At 53.7% G+C, this 22,273-nt stretch overlaps 9 protein-coding genes across 9 annotated transcripts; 4 read left to right on the top strand and 5 right to left on the bottom strand.

Moving 5' to 3' along the window:
* Window positions 1-471: 471 nt before the first annotated feature.
* Window positions 472-3,430, bottom strand: MAM_02840 (RSC complex subunit Rsc9; the record flags this gene model as incomplete). The annotated part of the gene is made up of 3 exons (XM_040821639.1): window positions 472-543; window positions 616-2,447; window positions 2,515-3,430. 3 exons carry the CDS (start codon window positions 3,428-3,430, stop codon window positions 472-474), a joined length of 2,820 nt encoding a protein of 939 aa, XP_040680208.1.
* Window positions 3,431-4,009: 579 nt separating this feature from the next.
* On the top strand, window positions 4,010-5,546 carry MAM_02839 (uncharacterized protein; the record flags this gene model as incomplete). Its single annotated transcript, XM_040821638.1, has 2 exons — window positions 4,010-4,201; window positions 4,254-5,546. The coding sequence occupies 2 exons, from the start codon at window positions 4,010-4,012 to the stop codon at window positions 5,544-5,546; spliced, it is 1,485 nt and encodes a 494-aa protein (XP_040680207.1).
* A 544-nt stretch (window positions 5,547-6,090) lies between these two features.
* Window positions 6,091-6,561, top strand: MAM_02838 (uncharacterized protein; the record flags this gene model as incomplete). Its single annotated transcript, XM_040821637.1, has 1 exon — window positions 6,091-6,561. One exon carries the CDS (start codon window positions 6,091-6,093, stop codon window positions 6,559-6,561), a length of 471 nt encoding a protein of 156 aa, XP_040680206.1.
* Window positions 6,562-8,016: 1,455 nt separating this feature from the next.
* MAM_02837 (glycoside hydrolase) lies at window positions 8,017-9,882 on the bottom strand (the record flags this gene model as incomplete). The annotated part of the gene is made up of 1 exon (XM_040821636.1): window positions 8,017-9,882. The coding sequence occupies one exon, from the start codon at window positions 9,880-9,882 to the stop codon at window positions 8,017-8,019; it is 1,866 nt and encodes a 621-aa protein (XP_040680205.1).
* Window positions 9,883-10,730: 848 nt separating this feature from the next.
* On the bottom strand, window positions 10,731-11,630 carry MAM_02836 (NAD(P)-binding domain protein; the record flags this gene model as incomplete). The annotated part of the gene is made up of 1 exon (XM_040821635.1): window positions 10,731-11,630. One exon carries the CDS (start codon window positions 11,628-11,630, stop codon window positions 10,731-10,733), a length of 900 nt encoding a protein of 299 aa, XP_040680204.1.
* A 1,733-nt stretch (window positions 11,631-13,363) lies between these two features.
* MAM_02835 (uncharacterized protein) lies at window positions 13,364-15,474 on the top strand (the record flags this gene model as incomplete). The annotated part of the gene is made up of 4 exons (XM_040821634.1): window positions 13,364-13,792; window positions 13,862-13,951; window positions 14,140-14,303; window positions 14,373-15,474. 4 exons carry the CDS (start codon window positions 13,364-13,366, stop codon window positions 15,472-15,474), a joined length of 1,785 nt encoding a protein of 594 aa, XP_040680203.1.
* Window positions 15,475-15,716: 242 nt separating this feature from the next.
* On the bottom strand, window positions 15,717-18,014 carry MAM_02834 (Zn(2)-C6 fungal-type DNA-binding domain protein; the record flags this gene model as incomplete). Its single annotated transcript, XM_040821633.1, has 5 exons — window positions 15,717-16,266; window positions 16,359-16,721; window positions 16,776-16,915; window positions 17,048-17,230; window positions 17,310-18,014. 5 exons carry the CDS (start codon window positions 18,012-18,014, stop codon window positions 15,717-15,719), a joined length of 1,941 nt encoding a protein of 646 aa, XP_040680202.1.
* A 1,403-nt stretch (window positions 18,015-19,417) lies between these two features.
* MAM_02833 (DUF500 domain-containing protein) lies at window positions 19,418-20,781 on the bottom strand (the record flags this gene model as incomplete). The annotated part of the gene is made up of 2 exons (XM_040821632.1): window positions 19,418-19,478; window positions 19,550-20,781. The coding sequence occupies 2 exons, from the start codon at window positions 20,779-20,781 to the stop codon at window positions 19,418-19,420; spliced, it is 1,293 nt and encodes a 430-aa protein (XP_040680201.1).
* Window positions 20,782-21,760: 979 nt separating this feature from the next.
* On the top strand, window positions 21,761-22,133 carry MAM_02832 (SNARE complex subunit protein; the record flags this gene model as incomplete). Its single annotated transcript, XM_040821631.1, has 2 exons — window positions 21,761-21,895; window positions 21,975-22,133. The coding sequence occupies 2 exons, from the start codon at window positions 21,761-21,763 to the stop codon at window positions 22,131-22,133; spliced, it is 294 nt and encodes a 97-aa protein (XP_040680200.1).
* Between the last annotated feature and the right edge of the window lie 140 nt (window positions 22,134-22,273).

Genomic DNA, 22,273 nt, shown 5'->3' with positions numbered 1-22,273 from the left:
ATGCAGCACTCCATCGTTTTGACCGGCCCTCGACCTATCGCCTGTCCCACAGCCCTACATACAGACTCGACGAACTCGAGCAGTATCCAGAACCTGGCGGGCGCACATGGGCGCAGACCACTGTTCTGCCCGTCATCCAGGTGACGCTGTCATGGCTTGCCATAACCGCGTTACCGAGGACCAAAACAGCCTCCAAGCAACGTGGCCTGGCCACTTCGTCCAACTTTCCTGCGTATGCTCATGGGGCCCCTTCAACGCCCCTGAGCGCCGGAGTAGGATATCATCGCGTAGAACCATGCTGCATGACTCTCTATACATGCTTTCTCGCCCAAAACCAAAGCAGAACCAAACTCCCCATCCTCTCCTGTACCGAAAAACGCACACTGGGAGGATGTACATACTTTCCCCTGTTGAGCCCCTGACAACCTGCACATAAGAAAAAATATCATTGCATGGGATCGACTGTCATCGTCAGTATTCATCTTCATCCTCAAGCTGCGTTTGAGGACGGATCAAGTCGAGAAGAGACGCGATATACGGACTCTGCTTGTTGTTAGTGTCGACTACCCAGCATTTCCGCGCGAATCAGCGACGATGCAGATCAACATGACTTACCAAAGCTCGATTCTCGGCCAGAACCTCAAATAGACGAGGCAATACAGCCCGGAACAGCCTCTCATTCCACCCACCTCTTTCCGAGCTGCTGGACTGTCGCGTCTTGAGCAATTCCTCCTCTGCTTCGGTCTTGACAACGTTTCGCGCAATATTACGTAGTACTAGAACAGCGCTGAGGGGGATGCCAGCAGCCTGAGGAGGCAAGTTGGGGTTTCTCTCATCCCGAACCGTAATCGTCTCTTCGTATGTAACCGCCATTGTCTTTGCCGGCACGACCCACGGTCTCTGAGAAGAGTTCGTGTCGATAGGAGCGGCAGCCATGATGTGAGTGTTGACATGGCGCGCAAAGTCGTGCAAGTGCAGCTTCGTCGGTGTAGCATATTTACAACACTCCCCCCAGGTACATAAAAACTTCCTCTCCTTGTTGCAAAACTGCCCATCCTCGTTGGCTTGCTCGTCGAGGTGTTTTGTCATGATGTGGTTCCACATCTGCTCCGGCTTGAGGAAAAACTGCCCGCACTTTTCGTTTCGCTTTTCCGAGTTGGTAGCCCACAGGCAGCGCACGTATTCTTTATCTTCAAAGTTCAACGGGCGAGGCCTAGCGCGAATCCCGTGAATGATGAACTTCTGCTGTGGCTCGCCAGGTTCCCGGAGGACTTGCGCGTTGGAATCCTTGTACACGGAAGTGCTGTTCCGAATGAAGTCTGCCGGAGTAATCATGGGCTGGCCGACAGCCTTCAGGGGACCAACAAAGGCGGACTGGTAGGCTTGCCAAGCGGCTAGTTGTGTGACGAAAGAGTCATTATCCTCTTCGAAGAAGCATTTCACCCACTTGTGGACTCGATCGGGCTCCTCTAGCTTGACCATCTGCTGCAACAAATCTTCTGGCATCGGTGCAATGTCGTCTCGAGCTGGGAGCTTTTGCTCGGGAATGAGAATAAACTCGCGGTGGACTTTTCTGGCTCCATGCGCCAAGAGCCGCACCAGATGTTCGACCAGGTTCTCTGGAGTCGTTGACCGGATAAGATTGTCCACATTGGCGACAACAGCAGTGTATTGGTAAAGTAGATCCAGGCAGGCATCCATCAACTCATCGTCATTGAGGAGCAACCAGTTTGTAATGCGCTCGAGGGGCTCTGCGGGCACATCGCCAAGCTTGTTCGTGGCTTCAAGGTTCATCGAGATGCGGGCCAAAGCCCGCAGGGAAGTTAAAATTGTACCGCGGTCGTCAGATGCCAGCTGTTCTAACAAGGTCTTGTACAATGGATCGTCGGACTCGAGAACCATGAATGGTGTGATCTGCTCAGCAATGTCCAACGCCATGTGCTTCAGCTCGGTTAGGGAATCTTTAGGGGGTAAATGCACGATAATACAAATCAGGTCTTTGATGGGGTAGAAGTCGGACATGTTCACCGCGTTTTCAGGCAGTGTCACCATGTTGCGGAGCGTTAGAACAGCTTCTGTGATCAACACCATTTGGTCTGTAAATGCTTCAGTTTGAAGAGCATCTGGCAAGTCCTTCTCTACCAAGTTGGCAATGCGGTTGAGGATATCCGGGGTCCCATTGTTGCCGTCCAGTGAGCCAATGCCACCGGGGTCCGCGTATGGATCCCATGATACGGTCCAGCAAACGTGATAAAACAGGCTGCCAACTTCAAGACCCTTTTCAACTAGCCCCTCTGCAAGGCCGGGGAAAGCGTCGAAGCGATATTTGTCACCACGTTCGAAAGATATCTTGACGAGGTGGTTTAGTGCAAAAGCCTGCTCACTCGGAACACCAGATCGTAGAGCATTAAGGCAACGGGTATAGATGTTGGGTCCATCGAAGCCAGCTACGTCATTTGATCATTAGAATCGACAAGCTAACAACAGTCCGTGTTTGGGGTTGCTGTCACTTACTGCCTGGTTGCATTGGCTGACGGTTGGTAGGATCAATGAGAACCGGCCTGTGAGGCAGCCGATGCCGCTGAAACTCATTGGGAGCGCTACTGGGAGTGGCAACAGCTCGAAGCTGTAAAGGCTTCATATGTTTTGGCTGGTACGAAAGCACCATGTTGGAGGTGTTTTCAGAGTTTGATGGGTGATGCATGATAGAAGGCCCGCGGCCCTGATGGCCACCTGGTGGCATTGGAGGCATGTTCGGATGATGTGTTGTCTGTGCGTTTCCTTGAGCTGGAGAAGCGTTTTGAGTAGCGTTTTGTTGGACGGCCTGTCGAGTCGAACGACTGGGTCCCGTGTCAGGCTGAAAGATAACGCGCTGTGGAGGGGCCTCTCGAAGACCACGAGAAGCTCGGGAGCTGGAAGGGGCTTCGGGAGCAGAGCGCTCACGCGTTGGCGTGCCGTCGTCACCGGATGCCGCGGAGTCACCAGCGTTCACGTTGCTGTCGCGCTTGGGTCGGAAGTTCTCAAGGGTGCGCGTCAGTAAGCTGGCGCCCTTTGCCGTGACGTCTTCCAAGATCTCCTTTGGAGGTGGCTCTTTGTTGTGGACTGTCTTGATCTCGTAAGCAGCCAGGTTCTTGTAAAACTTTTCCTTTAGCGAAAACGCCGTGGAAGCTTCGTTGTTTGAATGCAAGCCCAACTCAGCCGCGATACGCCGCCAGGCCAACTTTTCCTCGGAAATTTTATCGTAGCCTCCACTAGCGACGACGTGATTGAATACCTTGTACAGGTCGAGATATATCAGGCCAACCTTGGGTTCGGGGTCAAGAATGGTGCCTCGCTTCTCGTGAAATTCTTTGAGCTTGGTCATAAACTCCTCATACTCGGGAGTGCGTTCAATGGAGTGCAGTGGCACCTCTTGCGGCGTAGTAGTCATTTCGGTTTGGTCGTCCCAAATCAGCCGTGAATAACGTGTCCGTTCTCGTCGGGTTTTCGACCGACGTAGTCGTACAGGCTGTTGCGTCACGACTCGACAAATCGCGCGTCCGGATGTGTGCTCGCTTGCGATCCTCCTTCAAGTCCGGCGGATGGATGCGCAATCAACCAGCGTTCAAGCGCATCAAACCACTGCCTATGTACGGCGCTCGCCGACCAGTGATCTTGAAAGGATCGCAAAGGCGATAGAATGCCCAGACGAGGGATGCCGTTTAGTCGACAACTTCCAGACGGCGGATTGGAGACGTGTTGGCGCGAGACTTGCCGCGCCCAAATGCAAGGCTGGCAGATGCTATCTTATCACCACGTGACCACACATACACTAACAGACACCAATCGGCAGGGTTCCTTTTGCTCCATGCTACATCCCACCAAGCTTATTATTTGGTCGTTCCAAGTCGAACTCGACGTGGTGGTGTCAACTTAAATTCAATTCAATGGCACCGCCTCTATCAAGGATAAACTCTCCACATAGGCCGGGCTACTGTACAGTCACAACCGGCCGCCCAAATCTTGCGAAATGGCTCGATTTGCTTCGCCAGCATTAGGCTGCCAACTTCGGCTAGTCGAGGTCGAGATGGACGCGGCAAAAGAAACATACGACCCTAGGCATTTCAATGAGCCACTGGAGCTGAGCCTAGAAGGGCAAAGGTCACTGGGTTCGGATTGTGGTGTTCTTTCGCTGCTCATTACTACTGGCACAAGACAAATGGTTCGTCCTTGATCGCATGCAGAGTCCGGGAAGTTCTGACGCGCTTGTTCAGCTTTCATTACGACTGAATGACTTGTTGAGCCATCCAAGGGGCACTGAAGGAATGATAAGCGTCGACAGAGGAAACCATAGGCTTTGTGTAAATCTACCAAACCGAAACCATACCCTCCGTGTATGGTTTGCTGAGGAGCGAGACTTTCTCATTTCCGTGTGCATTCTTCGAAAGTCCGGCTTCAAGATTGAGGATAGCAAGATAATCCAGCACAGGGGTATTGGTACTGCCGCTACCAATACTAGTACTGACCCTAAGTTCGAGCTCGCAAAGGCTAGTAGTGCCAACCAAACATCCCCGTTTTCTACTACATCGTTGACCGTGTTAACTGCGCAAGCCAAGTCTTTATGCCATGATGATCCTCTGTCTTTCCCGAGAAGAAAGCCTTGGGGAGAAAACATCTTTGACGAGGTACTTGAGAGTTTACAGAGGCTTAGTGAAGACTCCAAATCACGAAATGTTGCCGAGGGCGATCCATTACTGGAAAGCCTCGGCTCACATGACTTATCGTATCTTAATCCCTACAATGCTTTTTCGATAAAGAGAAAGGCCATCTTGAACCAGCCAAATGTTGGATCCCCGCTCAAGAACATGGTTGATCAAGAACAGCAACATCAAAGCGAATCTAAGCGTCTGAAAACGACTTACACCGCCCCCGAACCACAACCGCGGCATAGTCATCGCTACTTCACACGTTCATTCTCGTCATCCAAGTCTGAAGCGCAGAAGAAGACCGAGCTCAGGTTTCCCTCATCATCCCTCAAGGTTCAACGGAATGCCAGCGCGTCTACAGGTGGAATCTTCTCAGACAGTACGCGCGGCACTTTCTCTGCTAGCTCCGACTCAAGCCCAATAGCAACCCTCCAGCAGATCATGCCACGGCGCAGGAACCTCCCATTTTCTACGCTTGTCAAGAGTACACACGAAAAGTTGAGACCCGCTAGTCACGCTGCAGAGATTGACCCTGGTAGAGAATCAGTGACACCACCCAGAGCGAGAGACAAGACACAACTGAGCAAAGGACGACTGGCTTCTCCGGAGACGACAATTATTCTGACACCTCTGGCGAGTCTTGATAACGTTGATAAAGAATCATGTAAGATATTTGACCAGTACGAGAAGGATATTGCAAGAGGCCGTGATCAGGGCCAAAGCGCCGTCTTCTACTTGGAGCGATTACATATCGCCAGATCAAGCTTTTGGCTCAATGAGCTGCGGAAAATCGGCAAGAGCGACGGCGAAACAATCACGAGCATCCAGTACGTAGCCAACAGAGCGCATGCAATGAACTGACACGCCGGCTTCGCAATATTCTTGGCTGGAGACGGCTAGGCACAGGAAAATTTTGCCCCGACCTGTCGCGGATACGCGAACTAGCACTGTTCCATCTGCTCCATCACAATCTAAACGGACGGTGTCAAAGTTAAGACCAAAATACCTCGATACCATCAATAGACTAAGTTTGCTCCGGCATTAGCTTCGCTGCTGTATAGTAATTTACAGACCGTGCAGCCTGTTACTGTTAGGACTGCAGAGCTTATATAAGACGGCTGATGGAGAGGGCTCCAACTTCTTTAACAAGGACATGACGCTCGTTGAGAGCACTTCCCAAACATTTCTTCTTTCAAACACAAAGTACTGGCATTACAGAGAGCATCTCGACACGCAGTCAGCCTCTCAAAGCATCAATATCGCAGCTGGGTCCTCACCATCACTCAAAGTCATCTCTATCTGTTCTGCATACATCCTTACCTCGACCTCCTCAACGTGGTCCCTCCTTCCTGTGCTCGTCTTTCATTTTTCACCTTGTCGCATTATCCACCGTCCTCTTCGAAAAATGGACGCAACCGCACCAGCCTCAGACGTCGAGGCCGTCGCCGTCAACAAGTTCAAGCAGCGGATTTCTACCATCTTCAAGAGCAAGGCCACCATTGAATTCCCTGGCGCGAGTCTCAAGGTGACTGCAGACAAGAGCTGCATTCTTAGGTGGAAGACGCGCCAGGATGACAGCTGCCCCGGCCACATCATGGAATGGGACGACACAAGCCCTGACTACATCAAAGTCACCAGCTTTCAGTACCCAAAGACCATCCCTCCTCGCAACTCCGAGTCGCGAAGGGCTGTGTGCTTCAAGATCCCAGTCAGGAAGGACTGCGGAATGCGACGGGTCATGAGCCTCACAATGACGGACCTCGTGGCGGATGGAGTCCTTCGGGACAAGGCAGGAATCAAGTCGGTCGAGCTGATCCAGAAGACGCCACAAAAAGCCATTTGGCATCTCGTACGTGTTGAGGAGAAACAGGGCTAAACCTGGGCTGGACTTTCCGAAAGCTCAGAGTGTTTTTGGATACAGACACCTTCCCGTGTGCTACTTCCTGTACGACTTCATGTACTACTTTTGCACCATTTTTGTACTACTTCTTGTACTTCTTGATGTATTACTTGGTGTACTACTTCATGTACTTCTTTGGGGGGGCTACTTCTGGACCGCTTCCGGGACTACCTGTTGGGCTACTTTCTGCATCAATCTACGAATTCTCAGCGGTGTAGGCTTCGTCATTCCCCATGTCAAGTTTAGACGTGAGATGCCCCAACTTGAGTCTGCCCGCCCGCCTGCCCCAAGACAAGAATCGACACCCCCAACAGCGTGTGATACGAAGGTGGCGTGGCGCGGCGTGGCCAAAGACTGTACTTGTACTGTACGTACGCCGTGCCATTGCCCTCCAAACACCGTGCGAAAAAAAAGACAAGACGCCCAGGTGGTGGTGAGACTAGGCACGCAAGCCTTAGCCGAAGCCCCTTGCAAGCGGCCCGTCGAAAAAGGCAAAGGGTCCCCCGTGTCGGTCGGAACCACGAGGCGATTGAGCAAGGGGCTGCAGGAAGGCGTCGTGATGCGCGAAACAAGGTGCCAAGGCAAGAAGAGATGGGAAGATGAAGCCCTCAAGCAATAGCCAAGCCACGCGGTCATGATAATCAATCACAAGGCACAGCCACAAAGAGGGCCCGCCCAGCTTATAGTCGGTCCATCTACACTCGGTATTATTCTTAAAATCAATGTGGCGCAGGACAACCTCTTCCCAGCCGATCCACGCAGCAAACTAAACTAGAAGAGTGTGGCTTCTATTGAAATTTCCATCATTTTCACCAAGTCTTTGGCTACACATGACTAAAAACAGCCTGCTGCGAGGGTCTCCCTAGCGCCAGAAAAATTCGTCACTAGCAGCAGCAGTCTGGGGAGGCCCTAGAATCCAGTGGAATCGTGTCGGTGCATATGTAGCATATAGCTGGTACGCGGACCTTGGGGCCACTACACGATGCCCTCGGAGGTCACTCGTGGGCGTGGGCATCGAAGCACAAAGGCCCACATGTGTAAGTTAGTTGGGTTGGCAACAGCAGAGTATGTGGAGAGACACGGAGGAGAGCCTCGGACGAACTCGTAGCTAGTTGGGATGGGGTAACGACTGATTCATCCCTGACCTCGTGTTCTCGCAGACCGATGTGCCCTTCTCGTGGCCCTATAGCTCCCTCGGAGCCAGCACGCAACTAGCTAGCCGGGTCTCGTTTCACAATTTTGCTCAGCAAATTTAGTGCCTTGCCCCTTGGAAAACTTGGTTTCTGACAGAAACAAGTGGACAACAAGTGGCCCATGAGGGCATCGTGGTAGCTGCGACCTTTCTGCATCGCAGCTTTGGTCAGGCGGTTGCGGCTTTGTCGACCGCCAGCCAGCTCCGCGTAGCGCAACATGGAGCCAGCACGGCCAGCCTTATGCTCCCCTGGCTCGCATGAAATCAACCAGATCAAAGAAGCTCTTCTTGAAACGCCTGGTCTGCGTCGTGCGATTCACCACCTGCAATCCGAACTGGGGGTCGTAGCTGCCAAACTCCCAGGTGTCTGCGAAGGACCAGGCATATGCACCAACTACCTCCACGCCATCTTCCCAGATGGACTTGAGGACCTCGGACATGCAGCTCAGGTAGTAGGTGCTCCGAGGAGAGTCCGACAACTGATCAGGCAGTTCCTTTTGTGACTCTGCATAGACGGGAAACCCAAACTCAGCTATGACAATGGGGGCCTTCCACGTGTTGTACACATAATTGAGATAGCTTCGCAAGTATGTGGGGGTGATGTAGGGAAAGGACTGGGAACGGTATCCAATTTCCCATCCGTATACGTTGCCCATGCTTTTACTGACACAGTACGGGCGGAACGTCGACTTCGGGTCGGCCGCACATTCTAGGATGCTGTTGGAGTCCTCGGGAAGCGGGGGAGCCACGACGGTTGCGGTATATGGAGAGATGGCAAGGAAGTCTGATGTGCCATGAATATATCGCAAATCCTCTTTGCTTAGGGGGATGTAATCGGGCCAGGTTTTTTTGAACGATTCGGGGTAATCTTCCCCAAGGTGGATGGGATTCCAGAATGGCCCAAGTTGGATTGAGTTGAAGTGATTGGCCGCGTATACATCCGCCTCGCTGTTTGGACGTCGCGGCACACCAAAGTTGTTGTTCAACTTGATGGAGACGCGGCCCGTCCCTTTGAGCTCCTCCTTGTAGAAGTGGTAGACTCGGGCATGGGACTTGATGGCGTGGTCAATGGACTTGGCATTTTGTGCGTGGAGAAGAGGCTCATTAAAAGTGAACCAGATGGGGACTCTGTCGCCGTAATGTGTCATGGCGATCTTGGCGTAGTGAACAAAAGCATCCGGGAAGGACTCGTTCTGGTACGCACCATTCATGTATCCAATCTCGGGCTTGTCCGCTGCCGTTGTCAGATTGCTGCCGTAGAACTGGAGAGGCGTGTCAAAGTGGAGCAGAGTGACGACCGGAAGCATGCCCTTTTCCAGAATGAAGTTGATGACGTCGTTGTAGTGATCAATGCCTTGTTTGTTGACGGGAGTCCCTGGCAAGGCAAACGGCAGGATTCGAGTCCAGGCGAGACTAAAGGAGAAGTACTTGACCCCCATTGCTGCCACGCGCTCAATGTCCTGCTTGTAGAGATAGTAGTGTTCATTGGCCGTGTACGGCTTTGCCCGAGAATCCTGGACCAGAATGTCCATGGAAGATGGGGATTTGCCCTCACGGGCGGCGGCACCTTCGATCTGACCGGCGGAGCTGGCCACGCCAAAGGAAAAGCCTGCCGGGAAGTTGTAGCAGTCTGTAGGCCCGAAGTAGTCTGGAGGAGGCAGCACCAATTCACTGGTAGGAACGGGTGTTGGGGAGACCGTGGTGCTGTATAACGCCGTTTCCGTAAAGCTTGGCGGGTTGGCATGTTGCCAAAGAGCACTCCAGGCAGCCCGACCATATGTATCGTTGGCATCGTTTGCCTCCACGGGACCATTGGGATCCCAGTCGCCCCATGTTGTATACGACAAAGGAGTGACCAGGGTAGACACGACACCGGGAGGAGGAGCGTACGTCGTTGTAGCCGTCGGGGCGGGTACGGGTGTCGCATATCGGACGGTTTCCGTCAGCGTGAAGCTAAACGGTCGATAGGAATGGTGAGGTTCTTTTGTCTTTGAGCGGCTGCATTGCGGTCGTGGTGCTGGACCTTCTGCGGGCACGTACACTTGTTGTGCCAACGCTGTATGAGCCGCAATGGCGTGGCCCAAAAGAAGGGAGCTCTTCTTCATGGTATGGCGAGTTGGAACCAGCTGCTGTGATGCTATGCGCTGCGTAGTCCTCCGTAGTCGCTGCCAACGCGGCGGTTTCGAAACTGGAGCGCTTGCTTGCCGGCGCACGGGTATAAGTAGCTGCGGTTCCCAGAGAGCTCTCGATGCAGCACGAGCTCGAGAGCACGGAATATGCCGAAATACTATCCATCGGACCGATTGAGATCTGGCTCAGACGGGCTGACACGGCGGTATTTACCGCGCATGCTTGGGATCGTGGGACTTCGTGGCAGATGCTCGACCCGGCCCGACAGCCCTGTCATCACGGCTTCACGGCTTCAATCAGCGGCGGCGCTTGGATGGAGAAATACTGGACCGGTTGTCTGTGATTTTCGGATGATATTGTGATTGATTGTGACTTTGGTTGGTGATGATTTCTCCGCGTGGAGTCCCAGTTTCCCCGATGTGGTGGAGGCAAAGTCTGTCTGGGGGAAACAAGATCCTTGGTCACATCCCGGGTCACGTCCCGGAGTGAGTCATCATTTGCGACGGGAAACAAGGATTCCATTGCATTGACAATTGGCGTATATGTACGTTGGCGAGGGCGAGGATTTTGGTTATACTTTCTCGCACAACCACAACCGTATACGGCCTCCTTCGTCTGTTGGAATCAGTCGATGATGGGTTTCGGCACTTTTCTACTTCTTCCGTGTCACTGGTTGACGACCGGAATCACGACATATGCGCTCGGGAACGTGCTAGGGAACTTGAACGCAACGAGTTTTTATTCTCTCATCTATTGACTCCAAGTTATTCTATGGTGGACGTAGTGCTGGTATATTCATTATTCACGGCCCTGGTTGCGCCCTTTAGGCAAGCTTCTTGGCATATACCTTCTCAATAAACTTTTCATCCTTCTTGGGCACGCCCAAGAGCTCGTTGTCATTCTTCTGGAAGTCGCCGCCATGCTCGGGGTCGAAAATAGATCGAAACAGATATGGTGCAATGGTTTGCATATCCACGACTCCTTGTGCCAGCCTCTTGTCGGCTGCAGCAGTGGCTTCATCCAGAGTGGCGTGCTTAGGCTCCCATGGCTTGTTTGGAGCCACCTTCTTTGCAATGGCCAGCAGGTCATTCTGTGTGATCTTTACGTCACCCAGGTACACAGCCCTGTTCTTGGTTTCGTCGGGGTGGCTCAGCACGCCTACCACGCCGTTGCCAATGGTGTCCAGAGAAGTAGCGTTGAAGACTGACTTTCCGCCGTTGAAGATGGTAGGCTGGTAGTTTGAAACATCCAGGAGGAAGTTGTTCTCGATGCCCCAGTCCAAGAAGGCTCCAGTGTAAATGTACGTGTACGTGAGGGGAGAAGACGTGGTCTTCTCGGCCACGTAGTCCTGTATCTTGACCTTTTCGAGGAACGGCAAGAGGGTTCGGTTCTTGGCATTGCTCAAATCACTGCCAAACTCGGAGGGGATGAATCTCTTGACGCCGGATTTGATGGAGGCGTCAATGAGCTGGCGCTGAAGGCCCAGAGATGTGGCCCCCAAAAGCGAAACCACTGCATCTTGGCCCTTGAGCGCCGCAGCAAGAGCGTCAACAGATGAGAAGTCGACGTCAACGACTTTTGTGCCGGCCGGGTACTGAGTGGTGGAATCCGGCCGTCTCAAAACCTGGATGTTGAACTTGCCGGAGTCGACGAGCTTCTTGAACACAGTGGTGCCAAGGTTTCCCGCGGCGCCAACGACGGTGACGTTCTTGATGGTCGACATTGTTGATTTGCCGCTGTTGGAGTTATTTTGGGCTTTGCGTCGAATGTAGTAGTGCTTGAGAAGGGACTTGATATTTTTTATACACATAGAAAATGCTTTGTGAATATGTTGAAGTGTTTTGAATGGATGCGTGTGCGTGTGTGCGTGTGTTTCTGTGATTGCTGGCGAGAAACTGTTGCACAAGAGCACCGCCAGGAGAATTATATAGCCATTTGCAGATGAGAGGACGCCATCCCACCGCTAGATTACACAACATTGCATCAACATGGCGAAGCATCGCAAATCGGCATGAGCCGGGTTGAGATTATTGACAGCATGACAACAACCCATCGACGGATGACGGATGACGGATGACAGTTGACGATTGAAGTCGAGGTGATGCTAAGTGGGATGCCGACGAGGTCGTGGTCGCGGCTTAAGTAAGAAAGAAAAACTAGACCACCAAGGAGTATACTATGCTATGCCTAATCAGGCAGACTATCCCAATGGGCTGACTTGTGTTTGGCCGTACCGGCACTGGGGTGCTTGACTCCTTGGGCGTGCAAAAGCTCTTGGCTCATTTTATTTGGGGCGATAAGTCCACGAGTGGGGTACGTCTATGGAGCCAGAGGCCTGATGACTCGCCCGTTTCGTGCACTAGTCATACATCCGGTGCGGGTACATATGGGATCTGATTTCTAATTGTCGGCTAGATCGTCGTTTTTGCGTACGGAACCCATCCCACTTCCATGCCGACTTTGTCAACTACACTGACAGATGAGCTTCCAGTTCATCATCAGTGTTATTCTTGCTCTCACGATGTTGTCCAATTCGGTCTGCTGCGCGATATTACACACGCTGATGCAGCTGACTCTCCTCTTGACATTTTACCCTGATGTGATTTCATTTCACATCACTTCAATTGGTAAGAGTACTCGACGCAGCAGACCCAAGCAATCCTCCCAGAGGCTTCGAATCCCGCTCCCTCTCGCAACATCAAATCGAGACCGCATGGGATCAAGCCCAACTTCTGGAAACCCTGGCCATTTCAATTGCGACTTGGTGCTGACTTCTCAGATTAGACGTAAAAAGTCTGGTGCCATTCATCTCCACATATCAACGTCAATACCGTATCTGATTCACATCTCGGCTCGCTCACCTGCAGAACAGCCGCCGGGTGGGAGAGACAGCGTCAAGGGAGCCAGCCACATAGCATCACAAGTACTAGCCGTCAGCGTTCCTCCAGTTTTCAACCGCTGACTTGGGGACTGTCTCGGCCCCCTCCCCCCCCCTTTCTTCCGGGCACATGGCAGATACAACTCCGAGCCGCCACACTTGTCATTGCGGCAAGTCTTTCATCCGCAAGGAGCATCTGCGAAGACATCAAGCTTCACATACCGGCAGGTCATTTCGCTGCGGAGTTTGTGGTCGATCTTTCACGCGAAGGTAGGTGCTGTTCGAATTCCTGCCGACTTGACATGGCACAATGTCCCAGCGTCCAACCGACGTCCCGCTAACGTCAAGTCACAAGTGATCTGCTTCGTCGACACGCTACTCTTCATGATAGCGCTACCGCGTCGCACGAGCCGCGCAGAGATAGGGCCTGTGATACCTGCCACGCCAACAAGACGAGATGTAGCGGCGGCGTGCAGTGTTCGTTGTGTGAAAAGAGAGGAGTTCCGTGCACGTACAATCGAGGCAATCCCGAATCGCACAAGAAAAATGGGCTTGTTCAGGCCGAGCCACTCCCCATCATGTCGAGCGATGGTGGCTCCAACTCTTCACCAGGCTCAGGCTCTCCCGAGCTGTTGACACTCGAAGCCCCTTTCCTGCTTCAGATAGAAGAGGCCAAAGATCATGATGCAAATCAGCATTTGAATTTTGGCAGTTCGACAGGCCTCGACATTCTCTTCAGGGTCCTCACAAAGCAGCCACCGGCATCTCCCTCTGAGCCCCAGGCAATCCCAAGACTGTGGCTGACAGCACGGATCGAATCGTACTTATCGACGTTCCACACGCGATGGCCGATTCTCCACGCCCCAGTCATCAATGAGACAACCGACTCTGTTCAAGTCCTTTCGACAATTGTCATGATCGACTCTTGGCTGCATGGCGATGTGAAGTTGAAGGACCAAATTCTACAGATTCACGACTGCCTTGTTCGGCAGCTTCACAAAGAATTGGTAAGGAACATGTCAAATTTGCTTATGCATGTGCATGCATCAGGACACTGTCCTTCTAACACTGTCCAGAATCAGTCCGATCTGGACCCCACGCATCCATGGCCAGCCAACCTCTATCAGCTTTCACTTCTCAATGTTATTTTCGCCTTCGAGACAGGAGTAAGTGTTATGTGTTGGCCGTTTCTGCTACAGCATCCACCTGCTGTTCACGGAGATATTTCCTTGGAACTTGCCCAGCTCATCATATTTGCTCCACCGCAAGTTACCGGCATCTCGCCGTGACCAGATGCTTCTCATCCGCCTCCCTAAACTCGTGTCTCTTGCTCTGATGACTGATATCCCCGCAGAGAGACAACATTATTAGGCAATCTCGCATGCTGTTCAGCCTGCTGGTCACGGCTCTACGAATGAATGGTTGCTTGCACGCGGACGCTGTCGAGTCGCAACGACTTACGCATCATCCTGGAGACTTCAGGCCGTATATATTCGGGACAACTGAGCGCTGGAAGAGGTATGATCCCGAGCCGCCGTAAAGACAAAATCGAAACCCCGGAACTGACGCCGCCCTCCTGCTACTCAGAATTGCCACTTGCGCACTCAAAGTAGATACCTATTTGTCTCTCTTATACGGCCACCCGCCTCTGCTAAGACGCGACGAACTAGAGCTGGGGTTATCATCAACATTTGCCATGTGGAACTCGTACGGGATCATGGTATTCTTCGACCGCAGCCGCGGTGAGCCATGGTCCCGCGACAACTACAAAATGTCCCAATTGAACGTGAGGAGACCCGAAGAGGTGCCGTCGGGGATCCTGCCAGAGGACATTCAGCTGTGCCTGCTCGGAATGTGGAACGACATCCGGTCGCTCAAGAACGAGTCGACACTCAACCGAGACATGGCCATGTTGAAGAAGGCCGATCTATCCCAGCAGCTGTACCTCGCCCTGGAACAGCTCGAGACCATTGTCGCCGAGTCGCGGAAGCCCCTGGTGGTGGGGGGCTACACGGCGACGCTCCTCCAAAGCTACCTCGGGTGCGACTCGTCGCGCGGACCAGACTGGCGACAGGAAGTGACGAACCGGCTGGACTCGTGCATCGCCAACATCAGGCCGCTTCTCCTCCTGCTCACGATCCATCTCCACGCGGACATTCACACCCTGCGGGACATTTACCTCTCCCCTGCACCGCTGCAGATGGAGCCCACGGCCGCCTCGCAGACGTGGCAGCAAAACGTGCTCAAGGTGCAAGAATGGGCGCTGTCGGCAGATGGCAGAACGGCAGCCATCGCGTCGCTGCAGACGTGGTTTGCGTACGAATCGTCCCTGCCGGTCATGAGCCCCAACCAGTCGGCGCCCGCCTTCGATCCCATCATGTACCTGGCCCTGTCGGCTGCGGCCGTAGTGCTGTGGGCGTGGACCATGAACGACGACGAGGTCTGCGTCTGCCACCCGACGACGCCCAAGGCAGAAGTCACCAGCAGCTCCATGCATCTGCAGCCCGATGTCCAGAACTGGATTCGCGGCGGCGGAGGCGGCATTTCTTTCCTGGGCCAACCCGTCTGCAAGTGCACTGTTGCTCAACGCCTTTCCGCCTGGACCGAGGCGTTGGCCAAAGTCGGCCGGACTTGGGAAAAGGCCGGTGTGGACGCCAACCTGTTCCGCTGCTCATGGCTGGGGACGTAGAGTGGGCGCATCCAGGGGGGGACCAGGATATACTACTCCGTACCGGTGGGTGCGTGGGTGGCTTTGATGAGTAACGATGCATCAATTGTTATTGTGTTCTTAGGATCGCGGCAAACATCTTGTCCGGGATCGAGAGAGAGAAAAAATAGACCAACTCCTACCGTAACGCTTGTGTACTGTTCTCTCCAGCTGGGCCCTCGCCCGAGCATGCACAGTCCCTTGGGAGCCTCGTTCAGCAATTATCATCTCCGAACACTTGATCTACTCGATAGACATGGCACTCCACTTGAACAACAATGAGCCCATATCCTCCCCCTTGAATCTGGGCTGGGGGCCCCCGCCGACGTCTTCTTCCCAGTCTCCTCAGGCAATGCAAAGCTGATGTCCCTAAATGTGTGTCCTGCGCGGTCCAAATTCTCAAAGTACTTCTTGGCCATCTGCGGCAACGAAGTCTTCGCCTGCCAGGCGATTGCCTTGATAGCCTGCAGAATGTAGCGGCACATGGGGTAGTCGCCTCCCGTCTCGCCGATAAGATAGGCGGCTTTGGCGAACAGCTGGTGCACGCAGGCATCGCCCAGGTGGTAAACAAGGACAAGTATGGAGTTGTACGCCCCGGCGATATTGATGCACGCGTAGTCGCGTAAGGTAAAGACTTTGACGAAACGCTCCATGTTGTCGATGTCGATCTGGCATAAGCTGAGTTGTAATGCTTTGACGGTCCAGCCAGGTTCAATCTCGGTTTGGGGGGGAAGGGGACGAAGAATACTAAACAGAACTTCGTTCATGTATGCCCTATACAGGTAGTTAGCAAGATTTCCTTTGCGCGGGGGGGGGGGGTTTCTCCTTCCCCTGAAAAGGGGTTAGGGGCTTCGAGGATCGTGTACCGAAGATAGCATGTCTGTGGGACAAAGTTGGTGTCATCTCGCAAGCTTTCGGGCAACATTGCCCTCCATTGCCGCACATTTTCAATCATATCTCTACGTTTATCGAGGTCCTGCTCAGTACCCCATATACTTTCGGACCTGAAATTCCAGTCCATCGATTCGTAGAGCATAACGGTTATTTCACAAGCTAGGAATAGTGCGCCGGTGACAAATGGAGGCGATCGGCTCTCGCTAGTGTGTTGGTTACCAAAGAGGTCGATGTTAGGTACTGGCCCATCACTCGCAGAGGGCGGTGGCTCGAAGCACCGCGGTATTTGAGGCGGCGGAAGCAACGACTGCTGTAGATACATGTATCCGACGATGCTTTCAATTGTTAGTCCGTCAACTTGACATGGCACACGTGAGAAAATGGCAAACCTCTCAAACAGAAACAGACCCCATGCTAGGCGGGACAGGACCCGTCTGTCACGGGCGGCTAGGGGATCGTGTGCTATTTTCGCATACATGGCATCGACGTCGAGTTGGTGAAACATGTCATACGCCGAGAGACGATATAACTAGTTTGGACGTTAGTGCGTCATTGCAGGGTGTGAGCGGAGATGCCTCTCTCGATTCGAGAGGACGAGAGAGAAGAAAATTGCGGCCGAACCGCGTCTGGACATCTTGGTCAGCCCTCGAGTCATACTTACACCACCAAGTTTATCAGTGCCTCGAAAACAAGCTATGGAGAAAAGTAATGTGAGACCTTGAACAGTCGGGATAGAGGCTCGGCCGCCCTCAAGATGGAGCAGCTTCTTGGCCTCGTTGAAGAAGTCGTCCGCTAAATTCTTCTTGCTGATGCCACTAAATGCTCTGGTTCGTCGACAAGTATACTGAAGCGTGAAAGAATCATCAGGATCAGTCTTGATCCGCACAGATTCACAGGGACAGCAGCCGGAGCTGCATACTCACACATCTGGCTGCACAGATGGCATTGACCAGGAACGGGGTGCAAAACTTGGCCGCGGCAACATTTCGGGCCCTCATGTCTTCCACAAACGCCTCCCTGTCAAGAAATGGCAAGTAAAGAGCGTCGTCCCAGTTGAAAAAGGATGAGATGAGCTCCGAGACTATGCCATCACCGGCCACTGCGGTCCACGGCTTTGCGTCAACCCGAATGGCGCTCTCGCGCAGCGCAAGAAGGTCCAGGCGGTCCAGCCTCGAGTCCAACAGAGCGGAACAAGACGATGAGTTGGGATTGTTGATCAGCAAGCTGGCCTCCTGAACAGAGCGCAAGACTTGAATGGGGTCATCAGCAGCCTTGAGTCTCGAAATGACTTCCTGGCCTTCCTCAGCGGGCAGACTGTGCAGTAACTTGAAAAGGTCCCGCAACTGCTCATTCTCCAGTTTGAGGGAGGCGTTGCGATGCCTCAAGGCCACAGCACCGGCCGACTCGTCCTGCTTCATGTCATTGTTGCAAGTGACACCTCTGCGGGCACAGGCGCCACACGTTGGGCGCTTGTCATCGCACTTTTCTTTGCGCCTCCGACAATTGGCACAGGCGGAGGCGACTTGCCGGCGTTTTTGGCGAGCAAAGGCGAGCTTGTCATTGCTCTTATCGGTGTGGACGACGACGGTCGACGGGGATGGCAGCAAGAATGGAAGTCGCTTCTCCATTGGGAGGGAGGGGAGATGGTGTGTGTGCAGCCAATCGTGGCTGCTGCACCCGATTGAGATGGAAGACGAAGATGATGCCGAGGTGGGAGCAGGTAAGTGGGAATGTTATCGCCAAGTAGGATACAAGACGGCATACCACACAAAACAGTGTGCTGTGGCCACACCCTTTTTTCTTTTGGTGTGACAAATGTGAGGTCGCAGTGCTCCATGGCTACTCGGGAGTCGGCAGGTACATGGGTCGAAGTCTGTTGTTTTCTTTGTCCGAGACCCAACGACCCCCCCGATGCTGGCGATGTGCCCGTTTGTGAGGCAGACGATCCCGAATCCCCGATGCTGACGAGCCCACTCACACGGGCGCACACGGGCATGCATGGCATCGTAATTGGAGGTGGGGGAGATTCCAAGTCTGTGTGTTTTGAAGGAGAAGACGACGTGTCAGCTGTCGTTCCGCCCGTCTGGTTCAGCTGCCTGTCCAATCGTGTGGTGTTCCATTGGCCCCGCTCCTCCCTTCCCCGCCCGTCCTTTATGTCCGCGCTGTTTCCCTCCGAGACCCGCTGGGGGGCAATTTAGTTCTACGCGAACGCGTTCGATCGCGACGCCAACTTGGCGGCTGCTCATCATCTTGATTCTTGAGAACAGTGGCCAAGGCTAGGAATATCCACTGACTCTCTATCAATTTGGTCGGTGAGTATGTTCCGCGTTCCGCCGCACGTCTGTCTCCCGCTCAGTGCTCACACTACGGGCTCGGTTCCGTCACCCTACGCCGGCGTCGTTGCCTTTGACTATTTGGGATGTCATCCCACACACCCAATTTCCAAGATTAGTAGTAGTACCACTTCGTCTCGACATGAATTGTCTCCCGGTGTACTCCGCATAGGCATGTGGACCAATTTGTGGCTCGTCGACCCTGTCTCAAAGTATTGCGTACTTGGTTGTGATAATAATGTACGTGTGCCATCTGTGCATGTAAGCCTCGGCGGGTTTCCACAAGCTCCGATTTGCTAGCTCCTTATCCTGAATGACATGAAGCACACAAGCAGCATCCGCGCGTGTCCACCGGAGCCGCCAGTTTTCGAAAACCTCGTTCTCGCTCTGGAATTGTGCAAAAGATTGCAAACTAGACCCAGGGATATCTCTTCTCAAAGACCCAAGAATCGCTCTTCACCAGACCCCCGCAAAACCAACACTCGTATCCATTCAGTCTTCCTCCATCCGGACATGATGCAATAAGGATACATGCAGCAAGAAGAGAAGCTGGTAAGGCCTCTCCCACGTCACCGCATCGAAATGCTACCAAAGGAAACGTGTCGCTGAACCCCCCGCAGACGCTCCCGCTCTGCCGTGCGAGTACGAGTATGCCACGTGCGTTTCTAAGACGAACTGGGCGAAAATTCAGGGTATAATCACTTCATCCTGACATAGTTGCTGGGGAATATGCCATGCCTCGTTCCAATCATACCAGTCCTGGAACTTGTGTTAGCGCACATTGTCCGCCGTGCAGCTTGCCAACACAGACGAGTGAGCGATCTACATACCACCAGTCGTTGTCGCTATCAGTCTTCTTCAACACGGTGATTATTTCGCCCTTCTTGAATCCCAAGTCTCCGGGTTGATCTGCTTCAAAGTTGAACAATGCAATAGCTTCGTTCTGTCTCAACGGAGCTTGTTTGTCGGCACCAAACTTGGGCTTCGGGGCCGTAGGCCTGCCTGGACCCGTCTTCTTCTCGTTCGCTCCACTATTTGAATCGCCGTATGCTCGGCCCGATGCGAACGTATTCGATCGTGACGGCGGGTTGGCGTCTTGTCGGTCGTATACGTCGTCCTTCCACGTGCTGGATCGATTGGGCCTGCCGAATTCACCTTGTCCAGCTCCGGATCCTGTGCGATCTCGCTGGACTCCCTGACCGTATGCGTCTCCTCTGCGACCCTCCCATACCACGTCGTCATGGCTCTCATCGTATACGGGCATGTCGTTGTACATGGCGTCATCGGTCGTTGTGCCGGCTCGCATGCCGCTAAACACTCTAGAATTCAAAACGGACATGAGGGAGTCGGCCGCGGGTGGGGGAGGAACGGCGCCGCTGAGGAGCTGCTGGGCCGTAAATCTTTTCCCGTAGAGTTTCTCATTTGCGTCGCGGCGCTCAATGATGGCCATGCCTTCGAGCGAGACGCCAGCGAATAGGCCCTTGGTCTTGGAGTAGCTAAAGATACCTCCCACACTCTTGAGAGACGCGGCACCAGCAGCTTCGGCATTGCGGCCTACAGGACCCGCGGCGAGAGATACATTTCCGCCCAATGTGATGGAGCCCATCTGGGCGAACGTCTTGACGGCGTTCGTGTCATTGAGCACGAAGACAAAGTCGGTCAGTTCGAAACCGATTTGGCCTCCGAAGCCACCTCCAGCCGCTGCAATAGCACTGGGGGCACTCCATGATCCGTCGGAAAGACGGGCAACGACAAGACCACTACCAAGACGGCCGGATCCAAGGAAACCAGCCTTCAGAATAGTGATGATGGCGAAGCCTTTCGCGTTGGACAGAACTGACGGCGGAATAACTTTATCGGGACCAAAGGCTTGTCGCGGGTTGACAAATGAAGTCAGGATCTTTCCGCACTTCCTACACTCCGCTATGGTTTGAAAGATGGCCACGATGATCAGCAACATGGTCCGATGTTCCGGCATGCCGGCCCAGCCGCGTATTGAAACAAGAAGATGAGTTTGGCACTTACATTTCAGAGAAGATGGGAGGGGGTTGTTGATTCCCATGGTGGCCGATCTCCTCGCGTGTCTCCCGCTCAATAAAGACGATTCCGAGAGCGCCTGGGTGTGAAGAGAGCCCGGTGGGAATAGAGGTGCAAGGGAGTAAAGTAACGAGAGAGCGACGTACTCCGTACTCCGTAGATTGAGAAATGGCGACGGGACCTGTCAGCGGACAATATGGATGAACGCAGAACCACTTGGGCGGGTGGCGGGGGGGGCTGACGACGAAAGCTAGCGCCGTCATACGCCAAGCCAAGCAATGCGCCGGTGGCCTGGAAGGTGGTCCGTGGAGGCCTAAAAGGAGTCACTCCGTCGGGAATCTGTTTGTACTTTGTACGGTCAATCCTTTTCACCACGATATCGGTTGGTGTTACACAGCAAACCACCGGTGTACCTACCGAGGTACGGAGTACGGAGTACTGTGACAGGCCGCCTGGCCTCCATAAATAAGCACACACCAGTATGTCGCAGCGTGTTGCTACGTTTCTTACGCGACAGGCCGGTACCTGCTCTAGGACTGGGTACGTATGTACATCGCACACCCGAGGTCGACCCAGCCTCGTTGCCGCACCAAGAGCTCATCGGCCGCCCTGCCGCGTGGCGTTTGTGGCTGTGCTACGGAGCACCGTTCGCTGCATGAATGATGAGAGCAGCTGGCAGGCAACCGCGGCCGGAGCGTCATTGAACAAACCACAGGCACGAACGAGTCCGCATGCGCAACCGTCTCTGGCCCCTGAGTCCTAACGCTCCCGAGAAACCCGACATACCGTGTCAACCCCCCAAGTCCGTCCGCGCCAGCATCCACCAACGGCACGTTCTCCCGTCATCCTCACGTCGGGAACGTCAATACACCGCTCGCCGACCATCGAACCGCCGACCACCTTTGCCGAGTGGACGATAGTCAACATATCCGCGGGCCCTCTCCCCCCAGCCTCGGCAGACATCCCCTTCGCCTGTGCTGTGCCTGTATACCCATCCATCCATCATGTCTGAGGCATACGAGCGCGAGAGGCAAAACGACTCCCGCCTAAACGAGCTTTCGGCAAAAGTATCCGCCCTGCGCGGCGTCACCATCGACATCTACGACCACGCACGTGCCCAGGACGTCATTGACAGCACAGTACGGCCCCTGCCTCACGCCCGCTCCCCAAAAAGAAAACGCAGCGCAGCCCGTCTCGAAGCAAATCTAACAGGTCCAGAATGAAACATTCTCATCCATGTCGTCGCAGCTGAAAACCGGAGCAGGGAGAATGACGAGGATGGCAGCGTCCGGCAACAAGGTCGCCATCTTCAAGCTGTCGGCCATCATCGTCGCCATATTCCTAGCCTTGTATTACGCCCTGAAGCTGATCTTGTGAGCGAACAGTATACGACTGTGGGGGAAAGGACAACGAGGCGCGCACGCACGCCAGTGCCGACTCAAATGAAGCAGTCACATGTAGGCTGTCACGGCGGGACGGTGTGAGAGGCAACGTTGTTCCTTGGTCTTCGGGGCCAG

The sequence above is a fragment of the Metarhizium album genome, assembly GCF_000804445.1.
Source record: "Metarhizium album ARSEF 1941 chromosome Unknown scaffold_5, whole genome shotgun sequence".
In the NCBI taxonomy this organism is placed as follows: Eukaryota; Fungi; Ascomycota; class Sordariomycetes; order Hypocreales; family Clavicipitaceae; genus Metarhizium; species Metarhizium album.
The sequence above is the reverse complement of the archived record's forward strand: the minus strand, read 5'-3'. Positions and strand labels throughout refer to the sequence as shown.